General features: G+C 39.8%; 1 protein-coding gene across 6 annotated transcripts in view; it reads left to right on the forward strand.

Moving 5' to 3' along the window:
* ANO4 (anoctamin 4) overlaps positions 1-19,893 on the forward strand; it is a 201,939-nt gene that overhangs the window by 157,916 nt on the left and 24,130 nt on the right. For all 6 annotated transcript variants that reach the window (XM_074575938.1, XM_074575927.1, XM_074575917.1 and 3 more), the window contains 4 exons: positions 5,684-5,766; positions 11,617-11,757; positions 14,534-14,698; positions 18,281-18,317. In XM_074575938.1, coding sequence (XP_074432039.1) covers positions 5,684-5,766; positions 11,617-11,757; positions 14,534-14,698; positions 18,281-18,317 — 426 coding nt within the window. The remainder of the gene's footprint in view (positions 1-5,683; positions 5,767-11,616; positions 11,758-14,533; positions 14,699-18,280; positions 18,318-19,893) is intronic.

Raw genomic sequence — 19,893 nt, forward strand, 5'->3', positions numbered from 1 at the left:
ACACAGATTAGCCTACCAGCCTGTCTCAGTTCCTTCCTTCAAAACTATGTTTTTGTCTTAGTTTACTAATTAAATTAGGCCATATACCAATCAAGCCTATTAATGGCATTTCATGGAATACTGATGGTATTAAAATATCCCAAATTACATTAGGGAAAAAATCCACAGATATCACAGATTTTCTGTTTCTCCTTGGGATTTCAGCTTTGTTTTAGAGCTACACCAAAGCTGAGAATCACCAAAAATTTCTAAGCCTTAAAGATTTTTTTAGATGTTTACTCAACTTTTCCAACCTCTTTCTCTACATGCTGGCTGAAGTTGAGAATTTCCAAGAGAGTTTAGAGGCACGGACTTCCATCTCAGCTAGGAAAGTTGATGGGTTAATGTTGCTGAACATCTATGTCACTGGTCCTAACTGCTGGTGAGCATTTCTTTGGAGTACAGCTTTTTGCACCAGTGCTTTTGTTCTTCCTTAACAGTAAGACTGCTTTCAGGAAACACCTATGCTCACAGCATTGGACATTTGTTTTAGCACTGCCCAGAACCAGGATTGTAGGAAAAGCAGCTCTAATTAAGGGGAGTCCCTCACTCAGGTAACCGTGCCTGGTCCTGCTTCGTGGTTGCTATGTGGGAGAAGGCTGAGCATGCCTGCCTCCAAAATGTTGTAGGTCCTCTCTCATTTCTGTCCCTAGTTGACGGGAGCTGCACCTCACGTTGGTTAGCCTCTTCTTGCTCCCGCTCCTTCAGCATCGCTGTCAGACTCCAAGACCCAGTTTCCTATGGGGATGTCTCCCCACCTGGGAAATGCACTGCCCACCCATGCATCTCCAGCACCTAAGCCCACAGAGAGATAAGAAAAAAATATAATAAATGCTGCCTTGTGAACAATTTAGCTAATGGAGAAGAGACTATAGGAAAGCAGCTGAGGTGAGAGCTTTTGTTGGCTTACACTGTGCTTGTGAGCTTGCTGCCTAGAGGGATGTAGAGACAGCAACAGGAAGGAGGTCCATGAGTGCAGGGTAATGGCTTGGGGAATGGGGCGATCCTATGGCTCCACCCAAACTGTAGTTTCTTAAATAAGATTTTGCTGAGACAACAGTGAGATTTTGGAGGTATTTTCCATACAGTTAGGGCTAAAGCAGCATTAGAACAAGGAAAGCCACACTTCCCAAGGATTTTCTGGTACTGTATTTATGAGCTGGCTTACTGCCTGTCTTTAATGGATTTTCAGTCAGCAGTAGGCCTATTGGCAGCTGCAGGCATTACCATCATCTCAGTAAATCGTAGGGGAAGAGAAGAAACAATGATAGCAGTTTGATTGTGGAAATGCTTTTTCTGTCAGCATGAAACAACTGGCAAGTACATGACAAATTGGCTGTGAAAAGTTCAGCCTTCTAGATGATCCAGTTTGGCAGATAGTAGCATATAAAATAATTATGGCAGTGCTTTTAAAAAAAGAGAATGAAAGCAAAAAAGGCAGCTAGAATTGTGATACCTCTTTAGCCTGAGTTTAGCCACTGTCATCTTATCTAAAGTACCTTCTTCACTATCTTTAGATCCATTAGTAAAGTCCCATCTTGAGGGAGAAGCCTCAGCCATTTGCGTGGAGTTTTCAAAACCAGGCGTCGTCAGGTTGGGCTTTCCATGAGAAGGTGGTCTGTACAGTGGTTTCCTCCTTTTACTCTAAAGACATCTTTAATCGATGGACAAAGTGGGTTGCTCACTTTTTAAATATAAATAAAATGCTTCTCCAGGTGATGAGCAAACTGCTGTGGCCAGGTCAGGGAGAGAAATTATCATGACAAATATCAGTATGGGCTGTTTGATTTATGGAGCAGCAATGAGCCTGGCTGTAGGACTCTGAAGCACAGGAACCCATCTTTTATAATGCTTCATTGTGGGATAAGTAGGTCCAATCAAAGTAAGGATGGAATTGTGAAGGGCACCAGGAGATATTGGAACAGACACACGCTTTTCTTAAAAAATATATTGACTCATTTATTATTGTATTTCTCACTTACTGTATTTCTGCCCTGTTTAAGCAAAGTTCTATGTAAGAAGTAATTGGTATAACATGAAAAAAATCTGATACTTACTAAGGTATACCCCAAAGACACAATACTTAATTTTCATTTTAAACTGATGTAGTGAAGGACAAAAGATAGTCTTGCTTCAGTACACTGAAGGTGTTCACTGGTAGTTTGTATTAGCTTTTCTGTATTGGGAACTTCCGTTGAAAGGAAAAGGTGTTTCAAAAGGACCGAAGCTATAAATCTCTGGTTTACAGGGACAGTAAGTCCCTGTAAACACTAATACATTTTTTTATTGGTGAACAGATTGTCATTGATGCTCACTAAGATATCGTCATGTCAGAAGCTGGAAAATAATTTTTCCTTTTGAGAATCTCCAGTCTTGATGATATTTTCCAGATGTTCAAAGCTTTCAAAAAGAGGGGAGCAATAGCATTTTTTGTGTTTCTGTGCTAGAGGGAAACACCTACACTTTGCCATTCATATGTGCTTTAAGACTCATGTCAAGTTTGTTGAAAAGATAGGTCCCATTTCTAGGAAAAATTGCTCTCTTTTTACTGTCTGAACTGGATTCTTACAGAAGATAGAGAAAGATGTTCATTCTAAATAAATGTTGACATTTAAAGTGCAGAAAAAAGCCGTTCTCGGGAAATAATCTACGCATATTTGATAGTCAGTTGACTACCAGCACGTTGCTGTAAAGCCAGATGGAACTGTAGCATTTGATTTTCCAGTTGAAGTACTGGGGAAAACTAGTGCAAAGACGTTACTATCTAGGTGTTTCCTGAAGCTCAGTAGCAAAGTTCTGTAACTGTCCGACAGGAGAGTCCAGCTATTTATCATTTCTAACGCTTTGCTGGAGACAGGATGGGCTGATGGTAGGTTGTCTGTCTCTTCATATCTTTGGGGGACTAAGGCACTCAAGAAAAGTCCTTTTTGAATTTTCTTCTTGTCTACCTAGAAGCATGTTTCCTTTGATAAAGGAAGTGGCTTCAAAACACTTACTGAAAAGCAAAGTTGGGAGGGGAAAAAAGACCCGTCATGAAAATTTAACACTTTTTTCAAGCAATAAGAAATGACACCATAAAACATTTTTTCTAAATATATCAGTTAGTTTAATAAAAGATATTACTTTCCTACAAACCTTGCCTCTAGCATAAAACATTCACATTGATCTGCTCTCTGAGGAGACAGAATTTAAGGAGGTTCTTCAGCAATATTCTTGGAATATAGAATATATTCCGGAAGTCAGGATGGATATATTAAATGGTGTTCTGAAATACAACAGGGACAGGATTTCGGAGAGAAGGTCAGGATTAAGCTATTTGCTGCAAGAGGCAATGTGCATTACTAGATAACATCACAACTTGTTTCAAAAGCATTTGAGGAAATGGTGTTAAGACAGCTGTTTGTACAAGTGGATGTTGAGGACTGAGCTTTGAGGTCTGAGATGCAAGGTTGAGCTCTGAAACAGGGAAAGCATAGTATAGAAAAAGCTAGCAAAAGACCTGGGAATTAATGCCAATGAGAGATTCCAAATTCCAAGCAGGACTGTTGGAGAATTCTCAGCATCTGGTTTAGACATACGGATTGGAAAACAGGAGAACGATAAGTACAACTGTGTCCTGTTGAGCTGTCAAAGCAAGAAAAGAATGCTGAAGTGTGAAGTATTAGTGATTATTTGACTAGGAAAGAAGCAGTGAAATTTCAAAATGCAGTACTTTTTAGAAGACCTCAGTAGTACAGTGAATCAATCAAAGATGGTTATTTATAGCACATTTTAAAATATCTAGCAAGGGAAAAGTGCATACTGACCTGGATAGAGGGAGAAAAGCGTAGCACAGTACAAGCTAAAACAGCGCTGTGCACATCATCCTATTTGCTACTTAATGATTTGAGAATAGCTTTCTAAAGAACCTTCAGGAACTGCACATACTTACTCTGACAGGTGATAAATATACTAAATATAATATGTATAGATTCCTCACTCCAGGTGCGTGAAAAACAAGAAAGAAAAGAAGTACATCTCAGCATAGACGTGTCTGAGAGGTTCACGCTGCGGACTCATACACCCACTCAAGTCCTGCTTCCAGCTGCTTTTTGGAATGGAAACAGAGTGGTAGTAATCAATCAGGCTTATTTCTTGCAGGTCTCCAAAAAGTGTAGGGCTACTTGTTTAGCCTGTACGAAATAATTCAGTATGAACTGATAGGAGAGAAGCAGCTCCACCAGAAGACAAGTCAAGGAATGAACAATGTAGTGGTTCAGCAGCAGCGGAGCCCCCTTAGCACTTACTAGTTTTGCTGATCCCAACCAATCATACTGCAACTATTACAAAAGGTCATAGACGCATTAGGCTCACGAGACTGAATTGACTTTCTTTATTAGATTAAATCAAAGCAGCGATTACCTGGTGTAATATAACTCCAGCTTTCAAAAAAAGGATGACGTGATACATGAAAATGCCTTCAAACCAAATAGCTGCCTCCTTAAACATGCTTTTGATATCTTACCTTATCTGCTCTCAGTGTTCATTTTCTAAGCATTTCTTAGCTACATTGGCTAATACATTAAGATACAATAATTCTTACTGGCTAAAAATTCACTTTCACCAAACTTATGGTGGTGCTTAGTATCATGTCATGTCATTATCAATATGCTTCAGTAGGGCTGATAGTCCATTAAGAAGATCCTTTTAGGACTGGATGTGGAATATATTGCCAGACACTGTTACAGCTGGTACTGCGCTAGCTGATGAATAAAGGTTTATGTTCTCTGTGATTATCAGCCTGATGCTTTTCAGTGAGCAATAAATGGAAGAGCCAAACTTCACAGTGGAAGAGGAAGCCTTTCCATTGATTTGTGCTAGCTTTAGGCAGCTTCTACATTCTTTTGACAGAAAAAAACCCAAAAACCTGTAACCATAAACAGGCTCAGTATTAATCTCCAGAATATGAACATATGATTTTATGACTGAGTTCTTTCCATCACAAAATGGAAGCACAGTCGTGTATTGCGTAGTTGTGTGTAGCATATTATACTATCTTGAACTCTGTTAATAAGGGCTATACAGCACAGAATGCTTAATTGTTAGCTGTTAATGCCACACCACATATACACACTCACGTAGTGTAAAAAATTCTCTGGATTAGAAAGGTGTAAGACAAAAGTTCCCATTTCCTCGGTAGTACTCTACAGATTTGCACATGCACTGTAACATGTTCCTTTGGGTTCCGGTTTCTGTGTGTTGTAAATGGTCTTCAAAGAAGGAAAGTTACTGTTTTATCTACGATGTCCCCAAGAAACCTTTAGCTTCATCAGAAATCTGCTATATCTAGTAACGATGACTCACAGAAACAATTTTATTCTTTGAGAGTCTTCCCTCGGTTGGTTAGAAATTAAACATTCTCATTTAGCACTAAATGAAATCTCTAAAGCCTCAATCATACTTGAAATAAGTAAAGTAATCCTTAGAAAGCAATGCACTTTGAAAGCAGTTTTGATCATCAGCATGACTTGCTGCTCAAAGGAACCCATTTATGCAAAGAAATGAAAATAATGTAACAGCTTCATTCAACAGTCCTGTGATAGTAGTTAACATTTTCTTGACTTAAAAACAATTTTGGTTTTTTTTTTTTTTTTTTTTGCTCCAGCAACTGTTTTTCTGGAGTTTTGGAAAAGAAGGCGAGCGGTAATTGCTTATGACTGGGACTTGATAGACTGGGAAGAAGAGGAGGTTTGTATAAAAAAATGTACTCCTTAATCTTTAATACAAAAACATTTGTTTAAAAATACAAGCATGTTTTTCTTTTGGATTTATTTTCAATTCATTCTTCAAATCTTCATAAACTAGGAAATAAGCATTTTTCTCCTCAGAAGTTTCCTCTGGAATGTGAAGAAACTTTCCCCAGGCCAGACTGTCCTCTCTTTTTACATCTACTTTGTAAATCTAAACTAATTTCAAAATATCAGTGGCTGTCATTGTGGGAGATTTCAAGAAAAAAATGCACTTTGGGGGAATTTTGCTTTTGAATCCAAGGAAATTCTTGGCAGCCCAGAGTACCGTGAATTTTGGCAAATGGGGTTTAATCTATTCTTTTAGATAGCAACTAAGAATATTGGTGGAGAGAAAGCCTTGTGAGGCTTGTGCCAGCTTCTGAATGCTCAGGTGCTGGTTACCAAAGTATATGGTGCTGCGGAGAGACTGAGGGAGACGAACCAACTCAAAGGATTTAATTCATCCTCTGTTGGTAGAGAGGATGCTCTTAGGGAGGAACCTAAACAGTGAAGAATAGCCTTAACCACCTTCTGTGGTGGTTACCAGAAAGAAGCAGCATGCTCTTGGGACTGAGAGCTGAGGTCTAAGCAGAGCTGGAAGGTTTTATTATGCAGGAGAAAAGCAAGATTCAGTGGGTGTGGCAGAAAAAGCGCTCCTCGACTGGGATTCTGATGTACAGGTGACCACAGAGTCTGCTCTCCTTCCTCTCCAGAGACTGTCCTGAAGCTCTCGGAGGGACTTTAAGAGGCTGCTGTAGTGGGGTCAGTGCAGTTGAACTTCTGTATTGCTGCCTCTGTGGAAGAATTTATTTTTCATTAATCTTGCCAGCAAAGAAACATACTTCTGAGTTATGGGATTTTTGTCTCTATGAGGCAATGTAGTTCAGCGAGGCCATGAAACAGTACAATTGCTCATTTGCTGGTAGGGTTGGGGTTTTTTTAATGCTTAATGACTAAGAAAATAAACCAAGAACATAAAATGAAATAACTTACACAACTGGAAATTGGTTTCTTCATAGCAACAGGAACATCATTATTTGTGCACATATGCTGTCAAGCCTTGGTGATACTTCAGGACTTTTTTCATATATTTAGAAAACACTCTAGTACTGATTTAACTCTCCGGAGATTAACAGCCTGCTCTTGCCAATGCTGACAAGTCACAGAGAAACCACACTGAGATGGTCCTGCTTGAGGTTCGGATATTGATCAGGATTGAACCGCAGTGATCTTGTCACCTCATGGCTAGTTGCAAAAAAGCCACTGCTGCAGCTGCTGACACCTAGGGCAGAAGACAGATGTACCAAAATGCAATTTCCAAGTCAGGATTACAGCTCGGTATCCATAGAATGAAAAGGAGCCTTTAATCTAACAAAACACACAAGCAAGTATATTTTGAGGGCCTTTTTTTATATTTTTCCCAGGAAGCCTGCTCTTCCAGGTGCTTATAATTTGGGATGTTATGTATCTGCACCTTTTAGCATTTAACCTTCCTGAATTTGGGATTTATGCTGATTTGTAAACCCATCCACCTGAATTTTTCATGATCAGTTAATTTACAAACATTGAATTTCCTGGTAAAGTTGTCCTTAAGCAATGCTTTGCTTTTTTGCCTTTTTTTTTTTTTTCCATGTAATAATACTAAGTGATTTCTGGTTGCTGTGGTAATGCTTGGAAGAGTCTTTTGGTCAGATGTAAGCCCAACAGCTCCAAGCCCACTCAGGACCGACCCGCATTCTGTTTCCCTCTCTTCTTCACGCACATGACCACAACCCTGCTTGCAACATCGCTGCTACTACTGAAAGTGCGTATCCTCTTGCAGAACCTGGAGGAAAGCTTTCCCGAGGAAGATTTGCTCTTTGTTTTCTAAGCTCTTTTGGAAGAGCATTGCCATGTCTACGCAACTAAGCCTTTAGCTGGAATAAACACTGAAAAGGCAGAAGAGAGTAGAGTTGCTAGTTTTTTCCTCTTCCAACCAGAAAGCCTGTAAGAGCTTCTGGTAGTTGAAACTATCCTCGTAGAAATGCAATGTGTTTATTTTATGATATCTATCAAATAATATTATTTTTTTTATAAGAGATGATTATGTCCCACTGGCAGATTGTTTCAGTTTGGCCTGCAGGATGACATATGCATGACTGTAATTTTCAGAGGATACGTGCTCCCTGCTGATGGTCAGCTGGCTTTTCTTCTCATACCAGGCTTTTTCCAGTGAGCTCTGTCAACAAGATCTTAGTCAGGTGGCCTGGGGCAGTTGTGAGTATGCCTGCTCCAGAACGCCTTCTTCCAGTTCTAGAGGGAGTTTTATAAGTCTCTACAGCAGGAGGTATCAGCCTTTTCAGAAACAGTGTGCCAGATGGTACCTTTCTCTCTCAAATTAGAGGTTAAAGATGCCAATAGGAATTCAACTGGCTGCTTCTCAAGGATTTATGTGACCAGTCATCAGAACATCAGTATCTCATTGGCATTTGAGGTATCAGTTCCACCTCCATTCAGCGTTCAGTGGGATCCCAAGGGTGGGAGCTGATTGCCTCCCAGAGGTGTCTTCTCTGAAGATGCTACAGCTGCCAGCGCCCATCTCTACTGCACAACTCGGACATGTCCTTGCGTGAAGGTCAGCTCTACGGATCACTGCCTCCTCTTCTTGAGTATCGAATGCTTCACTTTTTCATTGGCACTGGGGTCTTTGCAGGACTTTGGCCTGAGACAGTCACAGCTTTGGAAGCAGGTGTCCCAGGTGAAAAACTGTTGAGATCATTTTCCTTTTCTGTGGTTCGCAGTCCACCCCTTCACTTTGCCATTGCCTTCAGCTGCAGGCAGGATGACCTGCAAACCACAGGCTTTCTAAGGACACTTACTTCTGGGAGTACTATCATTATCCCAGTGATCAAGATTCAGATTTTCAGTCTTTTACAAATCCCTTTTCTACATCTGGGATATAGAGGATCAGGAAGGATAGGACTCCTGCAAGAATTTGCCTGTTAAAGGACTCAGAAACGTCCTGAAAGAAAAGGATATATTTCACAAAGAAATTTAGAGTGCAGAAAGATCTGGCCTAAGGCAGTACACATGAATCCATGTTTGATACTCCAGAAATCGGTGTGGTTTCTCCTGTGAGTAAAGAATTGGAATGATCCGTGTTTGAGAAGAGGGAAGGAAGAAGAACGTTCTGTTTTATGTAGGTTGAAAAAGACACGTCCTGTGGAGTTTGATCATGACGTTGTACATGTCAGTGAGATGTCGGTGAGAATTTTGTCTCCGTAAGGTGAAAATTTTACTCCTAAAAATGCTGCTTTCTACTAAAATCACTGCAAATTAAATTTCCTCTCTACATTCCATTCAGTTATCACTAGACAAAATCAGCCGACTTCTTTTGTTAGCAGTTTCAAAGAAATCAATTAAAGAGTTCTAATTACCATTTTAAGTCACAAGCTTTTGTTGATGAAGATTGTTATTTTTATTAACATTATCTGCCATGTCTAGCTTTCGCTTGCTTTAGTATTCATTGTCAAATTGAAAAATAAGGTTTTACTACAGAGGGAAATTTATTAATTCCTACCAACAATAGATTGAAAAAAAGAAACATTTATAAGGCTTCCTATCACTTTGCTATCACTTTTCTGTTCTAAATGAAAAGACAAAGAAATGAAACAATGAAGACGATGGGAAGGAGAATTCAATTTGTTCAGATATGCAACTTTGTGAATTTCTCGCTGCTTTAGCGTTTCACCCAATGAAGGCAAGCTGCAGCCCCTGCAGTGTCCAGGTCCCCCAGGCTGAGGACATGGGCTGAATATGTTCTCGCTCTTTCAGCCCTCCATATCTGGATTTCCTTTTTTGTTAATGAGGTGTAAAGTGGGAGACATGGAGAGTACCTGAGTCTTGGCTGGGTGTACAACAAGAAACCAACTGCTCAGAGTTCCTGGCACTCCCAGCTGAAATATGGCTTCTGCCATACAGCGTACTTTTTTCTTTGTCTTCAGTTTCACTTCCTTTATATCATTAACCCCAGCCAGCTATAGTACTGTTCAATTCCTGCCCCAAGCTGTGCTCAGCATTGTTGAGCGTCATTAAACAGGTACGAAGGTTCATGCCAGGGTTTCAGTTTTGTGTGGAGATGTATCTGTAAAAATAGCCTTTGCATTATCTGAATTGACTGAAGATCGTAGGAGATACCTAGATTCACTGGTGGGTGAATATGATAAGGACTTCCCTGTAGTGCAGATTGTAAAAGATAATCCAACCTTGGCTTAGAGAGAGCTGCAAAGAAGAAAGGGTTTATTGTATATGACTCAGTCAGTCAGCGGGCACAGAGTCCTTGCACAATCTACAGGGTGCAATTCTCAAGTGCCCTGCTTCAATGCCGTCACACTGTCTTTTTGCATGTCCCTGGGCACACAGGAATACTACTTGCGTTGTTTCTTTTGCTAGATTATGGTCTCTTCAGCAGCCTTCAGCCCTGATGCAGCAGGAATAACTTGAGCAAGGTAGAATAAGAGCAAGTTGTTACCCTGCCTCCACTGAAACACGCTTAGCCTTTGCAGCTGAGCATACGTGCCTCTTAACTTTTTTTAATACCACGTTACTAAGTTGCTGCTTGAATTTGGAAGTTAAATGTGTTGACAAAGTGCCTTCAAAATTTGAGAGAATGAGAATGAGACATGAATTTATTTTTTTTTTTACCCAGGGAAATTTTATAAAAAGGATGTAGGATTTTAGAATATCTTATTTTTATTCACATTCTAAAGAACTGTATAAGCAGTTAACATTCACCTATTTCAATGCAGTCATTTAAGGTCTGGTCATTTAGAAATTTCCGTCAGTCAAAGTTCAATTAAATGCAGTTGAAGGACCGGAAGTGGCTGAACTTGGTAAGCTGGGATCTTGGCTGTTACGAAGAAATGCACAGCAGAGGCCTGGTGGGTAATCTGCAAAGTCAGTCCATAGCTGCCTTTGTAGCCAGCTGTACCGTGGGCCAGTTCCCCAGCATGCATCAGAGCATTTCCATCTTTGCCGCCGGGTGCTTTCTTTTTTTCTCTAACAGCATCCCTGATGTCAGACTTGGGTGAGGTGGTGCAGGACTGTTGGTGAACCTTATAGATGACGGGGCAGTGGGGTAGCCCTACTGCAGCTGAAAACCATGAGGTCTTACTTGAACTAAGAGTGAACCCTGTCTTCTGACAAGGCTGTAAACAGATGTAACCAAGCCTCTTCCTACAAAATCACCAGGTTTCATTTCAGAAGAGTTTTTATGGCAAAGCAGGACTTGACATTTCTGCTGCTGAAAGCTGTCCCTGCTAATAATATTGTGCAAGTTAGGAAGGAATTGAGCAATATTAGATGGCATGGCTCCTTCAAATGGTGAGAAACTTTTGCTGATAATATGAAGGTAACCAGTTACCTAGCAAACAGCAATTGGCTTTGGAAAAAGGAGTTTGGTTTTGGTTTTTTTTTTCACTGTCTTGTAGAATTTCAGTATCAATAGGATAATACCAGGCTGGAAAACTCTGTGGCATCAACATTAAAATGATCTAGCTTACAGCCATATAGTTAGAAAGAGTATTGTTTAGATGAGTGGCTAATTGGGGAATTTACTAAATACTTCCAATATGGTTTTATGGGTATGGTGATTTATTCTAGTTCTCATGAAGGAGACCTGATTTCCCAGCTCAGCTTTTATAGTAGCTGTGCCAGCTGCTGAATTCAAAGATGTAATTCCCAATAACAGTGATCTGATAAATGCTCTGAAATTTCCTACAGACTCTTTCCTACCTGTGCTGTACGTCAACATTTTCTGTCTGTTCTTTAGGAGGAAATACGTCCACAGTTTGAAGCCAAGTACTCCAAGAAAGAACGAATGAACCCCATATCCGGGAAGCCAGAGCCTTATCAAGCATTTGCAGATAAATGCAGCAGGCTCATTGTTTCTGCATCCGGAATATTTTTTATGGTTTGAGAACTTTTGTTTATTTACCAATTGAAAAAGTACAAAATAACATTATCTCTGCTGAGAGAGTATGGGGATATTGGATATGATTACTTGAAAGTGAAATAGGCTCTGGCGTGTTTACTGCAGGCTGAAAATCCGTACGCAGCAAATTGCCTAAGTTTCTGTAAACTCCTACACTAGTTCACTCTTCACCGAGTCTCACAGTTGGTTAAGTCTTTCCTTCAACGTCCAGATTTAGGAGTACTATTAAGGCTGTACGCATAAAGCTATATGTAGCTATACACATGCCAGAAAAATGATGCTATCACATTTAATCACCAACTGCAGCTGACTGAATTCACTCACTGATTTCTTTGCCCTCCCTGTGTAGACAGTGCAGAGCGATGGGGAGAGATCCCATGGAAGACGCAGTTGTTCTTCGTAGGCTCTAGAGAGAACCTAAGGTGCCTAGAGTGCTTAATGATGTTAATATCTCCAGTTTTTCAGTGCGTTGCTGAGGAAGGAAAGAGGCTTTGTATTCCTAGACCAAAGGAAATGGACAAACCTATGTTTCTTGTCTAAAATGAGGCATCTCTCTCCCTTCTGGGTACCAAACTAAATGCAGTAGCAAAATCTCTCCTAACAGAGAGCTGCATGCATTTCTGCTGAAATGTCCCCATCCTCTAAGTTAACTGAATCTGCTATTTGCTGTTATTCACATGACAACAGTAGTGGTAGGATTGGTCTTGAAAACGCAGTTTGCATCAACTCAGACCCTTATGGAATTTACTAGGGCTTTTCCAGGAGGGTAGAAAATGATATATGTGTATAACTTCAGGAGCCGTGGAAAGGCAGGTAGGTGAGCTAGCCCAGCAGCTTTGTGCTTCACTGAGATGGGAGGGAACAGGGAAGAGGGCTTGTAAGAAGCCAATGGCTTCAAAATTGTCCAAAGCAGTCTTGGACAAGAAAGGCAAGAGCATTATTGAGGTGAACTGTGCTCTGGTATTTCAGATGGATCGACAAAGATGCGTGGAGAAACACTGGGCACAAGGAGCCAACATACTGTCTGACTGAGCCCTTGAAGACACTTACGTCTGCTCAGGACTGCAGTCTCTGCTCAGAATAGATTTTGCATGTTTTCCCTACGCTTCTTTCTTGAAGGGGGATTGCTGTCACTCCCTACCCTTTGCAAAGGCAGTCATTAATCTTCTTAGCCTAGTGACAGATCTTGCTCAAAGTGCCAGAGAGAGTAGCCTTGCTCTGAATTGTGTGCACCACAAATTGTCCCCATAACAGTCCTTGAAACAAGACAAGGATTACTTTCACTGAAGATATTTTTTATTGCTGGCATAGCGTAGGCTTCCAATGAGTTAGAAAAACACTGAATTTTCCCCCGTTTCCATAAAAATATTCCTTAAAAATTACAGCTTTAAGTACAGGAGATATATCCTTATCAAAGCTTCAAGTTAGAGTGGTTTTCAAAATTTCACAGCATTGACTCTCACAGTGCTAACACAGCTAACTTGACTAACACAGCTCCAACCACGTTAGTGATTCCCTGTTAAGAAAGTGGTCCTTCTTCCCCTCAACACTATCCAGAGACAATCCTTCACATTCACACACAATTTTCTTTTTCTTCTGCACTGGGATTATGTCTATCATTTTTGTAACTAATGAAATATGAAACCAGCTTGATTAGCATTCAGTGTTTTCAAAATCATTTTGCCCATTCAATTAGCTTAGATGTTCTCCAATTTTGATAGGTTTACATTACCTATGCATAACCTTGGAATACACCTACCTTATCTTTTGCAAACAATCATTTGTCTTCTACTGAAGAAACCCTCTCTCCTTACTTAAAAAGGTGGCGAACAGGTACTGTGTCAGAGTTTCTATGAGATGAGTCACCCATGCTAATTCCCAACTGTTTGTCCTTTCGGTGGTTTGCTAAACTGTGGCATAAATTGGTCACAATGGAAAACAGTTGTCATTTAGTACTCAACTGTTGTATATGGAACATCAAGTGATTTAGCAGCCTGGCTCAGCTGCGTGGCTTTCACATTATAACTGTCACGTGTGCTGAAAGTCTCATCAGAGAAGAAATTACAAGGGCAAGTGAATTTGTTACCTTCCCTAGGCAGAATCTTTCCAGACCTGCGGCAAGAAACAGCTTGCTAGGGTAGCTTGCCAGGGTTGTTACTGAGGCTGTGCTTACAAATGGAGACGTTTTTCCCTGTAAGTGTGAAGTCCATCAAAGCACAAAATCCATCCCAAATCACAGAATCACAGAATGGTAGGGTTGGAAGGGACCTCTGGAGATCATGTAGTCCAACCCCCCTGCCAGAACAGGGTCACCTAGAGCAGGTTGCACAGGAACACATCCAGACAGGTTTTGAATGTCTCCAGGGACAGAGGCTCCACTGCCTCAAGCTGGAACATCAGTTTGAGATTAGCCTTTGCACACCGTGGAACATACATGTAAGGAAATTTTCTAATTCCAGAGCTGGCAACACTCTGGGAATGGCAACCACATTAATGCTAAGGAAGAGGTACATTTTGAAGAATGTTTTTAAAACAAAAAATTATTTTAATATGATTTCAAAGATATTTTGCATTATGGAAAATAAAAAGGACTTCGCAATAAGAAGAATATTCATGTTGAAACCTTTGTCTGAAATTTAAATGGATGTATTTTTCAAGTCTTTAATTGGTTTAGTTTTCAGAATTTCAGGGAGAAGTTAACTCCTGTTCTATTGAAAGTTTTCAGGTTCTTCTCTCTGATTCTTTCTTCCTTTAGATCTGTGTGGTGATTGCTGCTGTTTTTGGCATTGTTATTTACCGTGTTGTGACTGTCAGCACTTTTGCTGCCTTTAAGTGGGCTTTAATCAGGAATAACTCTCAGGTTGCAACTACAGGGACTGCAGTGTGCATCAACTTTTGCATCATCATGCTACTGAATGTGGTGAGTAAAACAAACATATCCAAAGTTATACCCGAGCCATCAGATCAGTAGATAACTAGGTCTGCAGACCACTGAATGCTTTGGTTCATTTTTTGGCAGGAATGGAGTATCTTCCTAAGCCGGGCTTGGCATTATTCTTTATGGACATCATTCACTATTTATGTAAAGTATAATTCCTAACCCAAAACACTATGTAAAGTGTGTTGGAATGTTCTAAAAAACATTTTAAGGAGACATGCCCATACTCCCATTTTATCCTCTGCCTCTTTTTGTCCTCTCATATGTTTGCAGGTTTCAGTCCACTTCATTAATATTCTTCTTTTTAATTAGTGTTTTAATGTTATTTTTTAAATGCAGTGGCCAATCTTAATTCTTGTTTATACTATTTCAGTAATTCCAGCTTCAGTTTTGCCAGTAGTTTACTGGTGAGGACATGCATATACAGACACAATGTCCATATGCGGAACTCCCTTGGGCTGAAAACCTCACGAGGCTTGAGCAGCCATGACTTGTTCCATGAGCTGCCTTTGCCAGGATACACCAGAGACATGGTCAGGGTGCGTTGTAGAGGTCTGGCTGGCTGAGATCAGGTTATTGTTGTGAATTGGTTTGGAACCAGACTTGGGACAAAGACAAAAATGGAATTTCTATGTGGTAACAGCCCCAGTAAGACAGAGTAGCATACATTAGATGGGAAACGAGTTTCGTCCTTCCATCGAGATGCAGGTACTTCTGTACATTGCTTTGATAGCAGTGGGTCTTCTATTAGTTGCTCTTGGCAAGAGGTTTTTGTCAACTGACATTATAAGAATACATATGAAGGGGGAGAAGGGATGAACCTACAAACCATCCAAGTACTGGAGCCAGGACAGTGTATCTCTGCCCACTCAGTAGCAAGTGTCTTCTGCAAGAAGCGTGTTAGGCTTTGCTTCAGGAGATATACTTCCCAGAGGAAGTATAAGATGTTATTTCAGGCCTGTACATTTCCAAGTGCTAGCTTGGAGACAACTTTCTTTCCTGTGCAATACCCAAGCATTTCCATCATCTAAAAATTAATTTTAGCAGACCCTTGTTTATATAGCAGGATATTCCAAGAGGCTTTGCTGCAGAAATTCACTTCTCCCTTTGGCATGGGCAAGACTGCACTGGTGACTAGGACAGTCTATGAAGAACTGTTGACTTTCCTATGTTTTTCCTAAGGTGTGACTATAGGCTGAGAAAGGGCAGAAAGAAGAGGTGGAAACTGTTATTCTCTCTGAATTTGTACCAAGAGCTCTCTTCTTTTATGTTATTTTTGATTTATTGTTTGTTGTCTGCAGCTTTTGGGGGTTTTCTTTAATCTACCTAGAGCACACAATAAGCATAGAAGAAATAAAAAGAAAACTGTATGTATCTATGTCAGTACAACATCCATTTCCAAACTCTCAGAATAAGTAATTGTATATGCAGTGAAGCAGCAACAAAGAAATACTGCACAAACAAAATTATTTGGTTCTCAAAGAGTTTTACAGCTTAGAGAAATTTTTAAAATAATGGAAAATGGCTTGAAAGTGCCTTTTGAGAAACTTTGTTTTGTTTCCTAAAATACATCAAATAAATAGACTGCTGCAAAGATGGATTTCTTAAGCCTTATACTCATTACCATGCAATAAACACCACAGCCTTAGATCTGGATATAGCTCATGGAAACAAAAGATCCCCAAAATATGAAACTGCATGAGCTTTTCAAAAGAAGGATTTAAGAACATAATCCCTCACTTCCCATGACAGATTAATGTAGTTTACTGAAGGACAGCAATGGGATTTCTTTTTAAAAAAAAAAAAAATCCCCATAAGCAATTCAGGTAGTTGAATCTTCTACAAACTGTGACTCAAGAAAAGTAGCTGGAGAGCAAGCAAAGCTACAGTAATAAAACCAGAATGGACCAAGATGTTTATAACAGTAGGGAATTCAGTGCTAGGAAGCCTGGAAACCCACCAGTGTTTCTGATGTGAGTTGACAACCTCTCCAAGCATCAGGGGAAGGGTCTAGACCACAAGTAACTTCTAGACTGGATGGTCTGAGACCTCTATACGTACAGTACAGACCCATCGTGACAAAACTAAATGACCTTCAAGCATAATGTCTCCCACATAATCCTGCAGCCTGGAACAATCATTAGCTTTACCTAGGTTAACAAAACCTGTTAATTCCAATGATATCGCCGATAGAAAATATGAACACAGAATAGCTTATGATCCTAAACACAGCCCCTTGGGACTAGTAGTAATAAACTGCAGTAGCAGATAATTAGATCCAAACATTGTTAACAGAATCTCTAAAACAGTCTTACTGTTCCAGGAGGAATAGCAACAAAATACAGTTTTGATACCCCCTTCTTCAGAGCAATGTACATTTATAAAATAGCACACTCCCTGCTGGGATCAGGGTATAAACCACCCAGACATTTAGCACTTTTACAGTTGCCCTTAAGAGATGCTTTTAAACCTAGAAGAAACCACCTTTTTCATTACTTGAAACAAAACTGTTTACTCCAAAGGCAGCAAAAAGCTATTCTAAGCAAGAATTGGTTGTTAACATGGATGAGAGAATTCAGGATGGCTTCAGTTCTTAAGCAGGCAGTTTGAACTGTAAATTGTACATATCTCAATTTAAGCAAGAGTTTATAAGGATAACTGCAAATGAAAAGAAACATTGCTGATATGCACTTTAGGTACAAATAAGTACCTGAGCCTGGAATATGAGGAGCTTTGTATCCCTGTAGACATCAGTGAGAGTTAAGGACATTTAGCATTGTGTAGGAACAGGCTCCAGACTCATTTAAAGCAAATGGAAGTCATTGTATTAATTTACACTAATACTGATGTTGGTGGTGATGTACTTTATAGGTTCAAAAACCCTTTGCAAATACTAATTGTGAAAACCCCCCAAGTTAATTTTTGTAAGCTTTATGAAGTTAACAGCCTCTCAGAGAGTTTGAAAGCATGGTATCTGCTAAGTACAGAAAGTACCGCTTAGGAGGTAGAACAATGTCACCGACTTAGAGTAAGAAATGTGTCTGGTGATGGGGATTACTAAAGACTCTCTGAAGCAACATTGTCTCCCCAGTGTCTTTCCTTTCAGCACCAAAAAAATACCAAACAAAACCAAAAAGCCCAAAATACCCAACATAGCAGAGCATGCTCTTACTAGGGTGATTTTTTTTGTGAGATAAATGTTCCATAAGTAACTAAAAGAAAAATCTCAGTTGTGCTATTTATTGTTCTGCTTTGTGTTTTTGGAAAAGTTATCTGACCCTTTTTCACTCTGTATGTAAAATAGGGACCGTGACTGCATTTTTGTTCTCCGTATATTGTGAATGAAAAGATCTGAGTATAAGCTTTAAAAATATTACTGTTCCTTGTTTGATTATATCATTATTGTATTATTACTGTATAGTTTTATTATCATCATTATCAGAACATCACAGACACTATCTGGGTGTCAGATTTAACATGTAAGAGCAGTTACTCTACCTAGAAAGAAGTCCTATGTTTTTGAGCTGGTCACACATCTAAGAGGCTGTTTCTTGTCTGTTACAGCTGTATGAAAAAGTTGCTCTTTTCCTGACAAACTTAGGTAAGCAATGTTAAATACAAAATTGAATTATATTGTTCTGATTTTTTGATCCCTATACTGTGATAGCATTCAAACTGTCTGTATAAATGTGAGAAATACTGATTAATTTGCAATCCATAGGAATTAATGTTTTCTTAAGTTTATAATAAAGGAGTATATAAACTAAGCTATAGTGCCATTCAATCAGTGGTGGCAACAATCACCCACCTACCATGCTTGGTTGTTGTTCCAACCCCATACCTTGTAAGAATGTAAACATATTGTTACCCTGGGAGAAAAAGGATGAGTTTTCAGAGAGATTGAGCACTCACAATTCCCACATTTTGTGAAGACGTTGAAACGGGGGCATCACTTCTGGAAGCCAAATTTAAAGCTTGAAACTAAGGTGCTTATTGTCTATCAAACATATGCTTTTAAGAAGGGGAGTAATTTGGAGAGAAAATAACTGGGTGACTCATCAGCTTTACCAACACCCAAAGTCTAATCGTGTTTTAAGTTTCTGTACTCTTTTCAGCTCACCCATAATGGTGATCTTTATGCTAGAGTAAGGACAATGTGTTTTCTAAGGACAGCATGCACTGTCCTGGGGGTAGCAATAGGCCATCTCTCATATATCCATGGCTTAGGCAGAGTCTCTGGAGATACAGATCATGGTCGAAGATTGCAGCAGTTGGTGGCAATTGGCAAGGGCTCCTTAGTGTCAAGAAGCCTGAAATGAGACTCTTGCTGAAGGCAAACCTTATTATGGCATGTGTAGAAGCGGTTTGAGGAGATTATATTGAGCTTCTCTGCATACCTGTGTACATTGATGGTGTTCCGTAAGGTATTTTGGACCAGGTGGAGAGATTTTGGTGTCATCTCAGAGGAAACACAGAGCGGATTTTAACTAGTGTCAGGGCTTTTCTACATCTGGGAAGTCATGGCTGATGTGTTCAAAGCACATCTGTGTAAGATAGCATTTTATTCTGTTGTTCCTTATTAGACTGAGAGCCCTCATTTGTATGCTGTAAATTTAAAATAATTTTGCCATCCCATATCCATGGATAAGATACCTGCTAGTTACAGTTGAGAAACGTGACTTCCAAGTATGTGATTTGCAAAGGCTATACCGTTGTACTCCCTGTGACAACCTGGGGACAGTAAGAGCTTGATTACTTTCTGCCAGGTTATCATCAAGGTAGGTCTGCTTCTTGTACCCTGTGCAGAAAGCACTTGTATGAAAACTCAGTGGGTCAAGCTGTTCTGAGAATCTTCAGACTGTTTTGTGGCTTTTACTGTGATGGTGTAAGTAGCTGATTTGATTTGAACGATCTTTATCAGTGTAATAAGCTCAGAGTGGGATTGGCAGCAAAGCTACATTCAGGATGTCCTTCTTCAGCCTTTACATGACATTTTTCAGAGCTCATGTCTATGCTTTTCAGAGCATTGCCATTGCCTCTGATGGGCATATGAGCAAAGTTTCATCTGCAACAACCTTGTTAAAGTCAAACTCCTCCTTCCCACAGACTGACACAAAAAATCCACTATGCTTTATATCCTTCTGCTTAGCTAAATACGTACGTACTGGCATAAACAC

This window comes from Larus michahellis, chromosome 1 (assembly GCF_964199755.1).
Source record: "Larus michahellis chromosome 1, bLarMic1.1, whole genome shotgun sequence".
NCBI lineage: Eukaryota > Metazoa > Chordata > Aves > Charadriiformes > Laridae > Larus > Larus michahellis.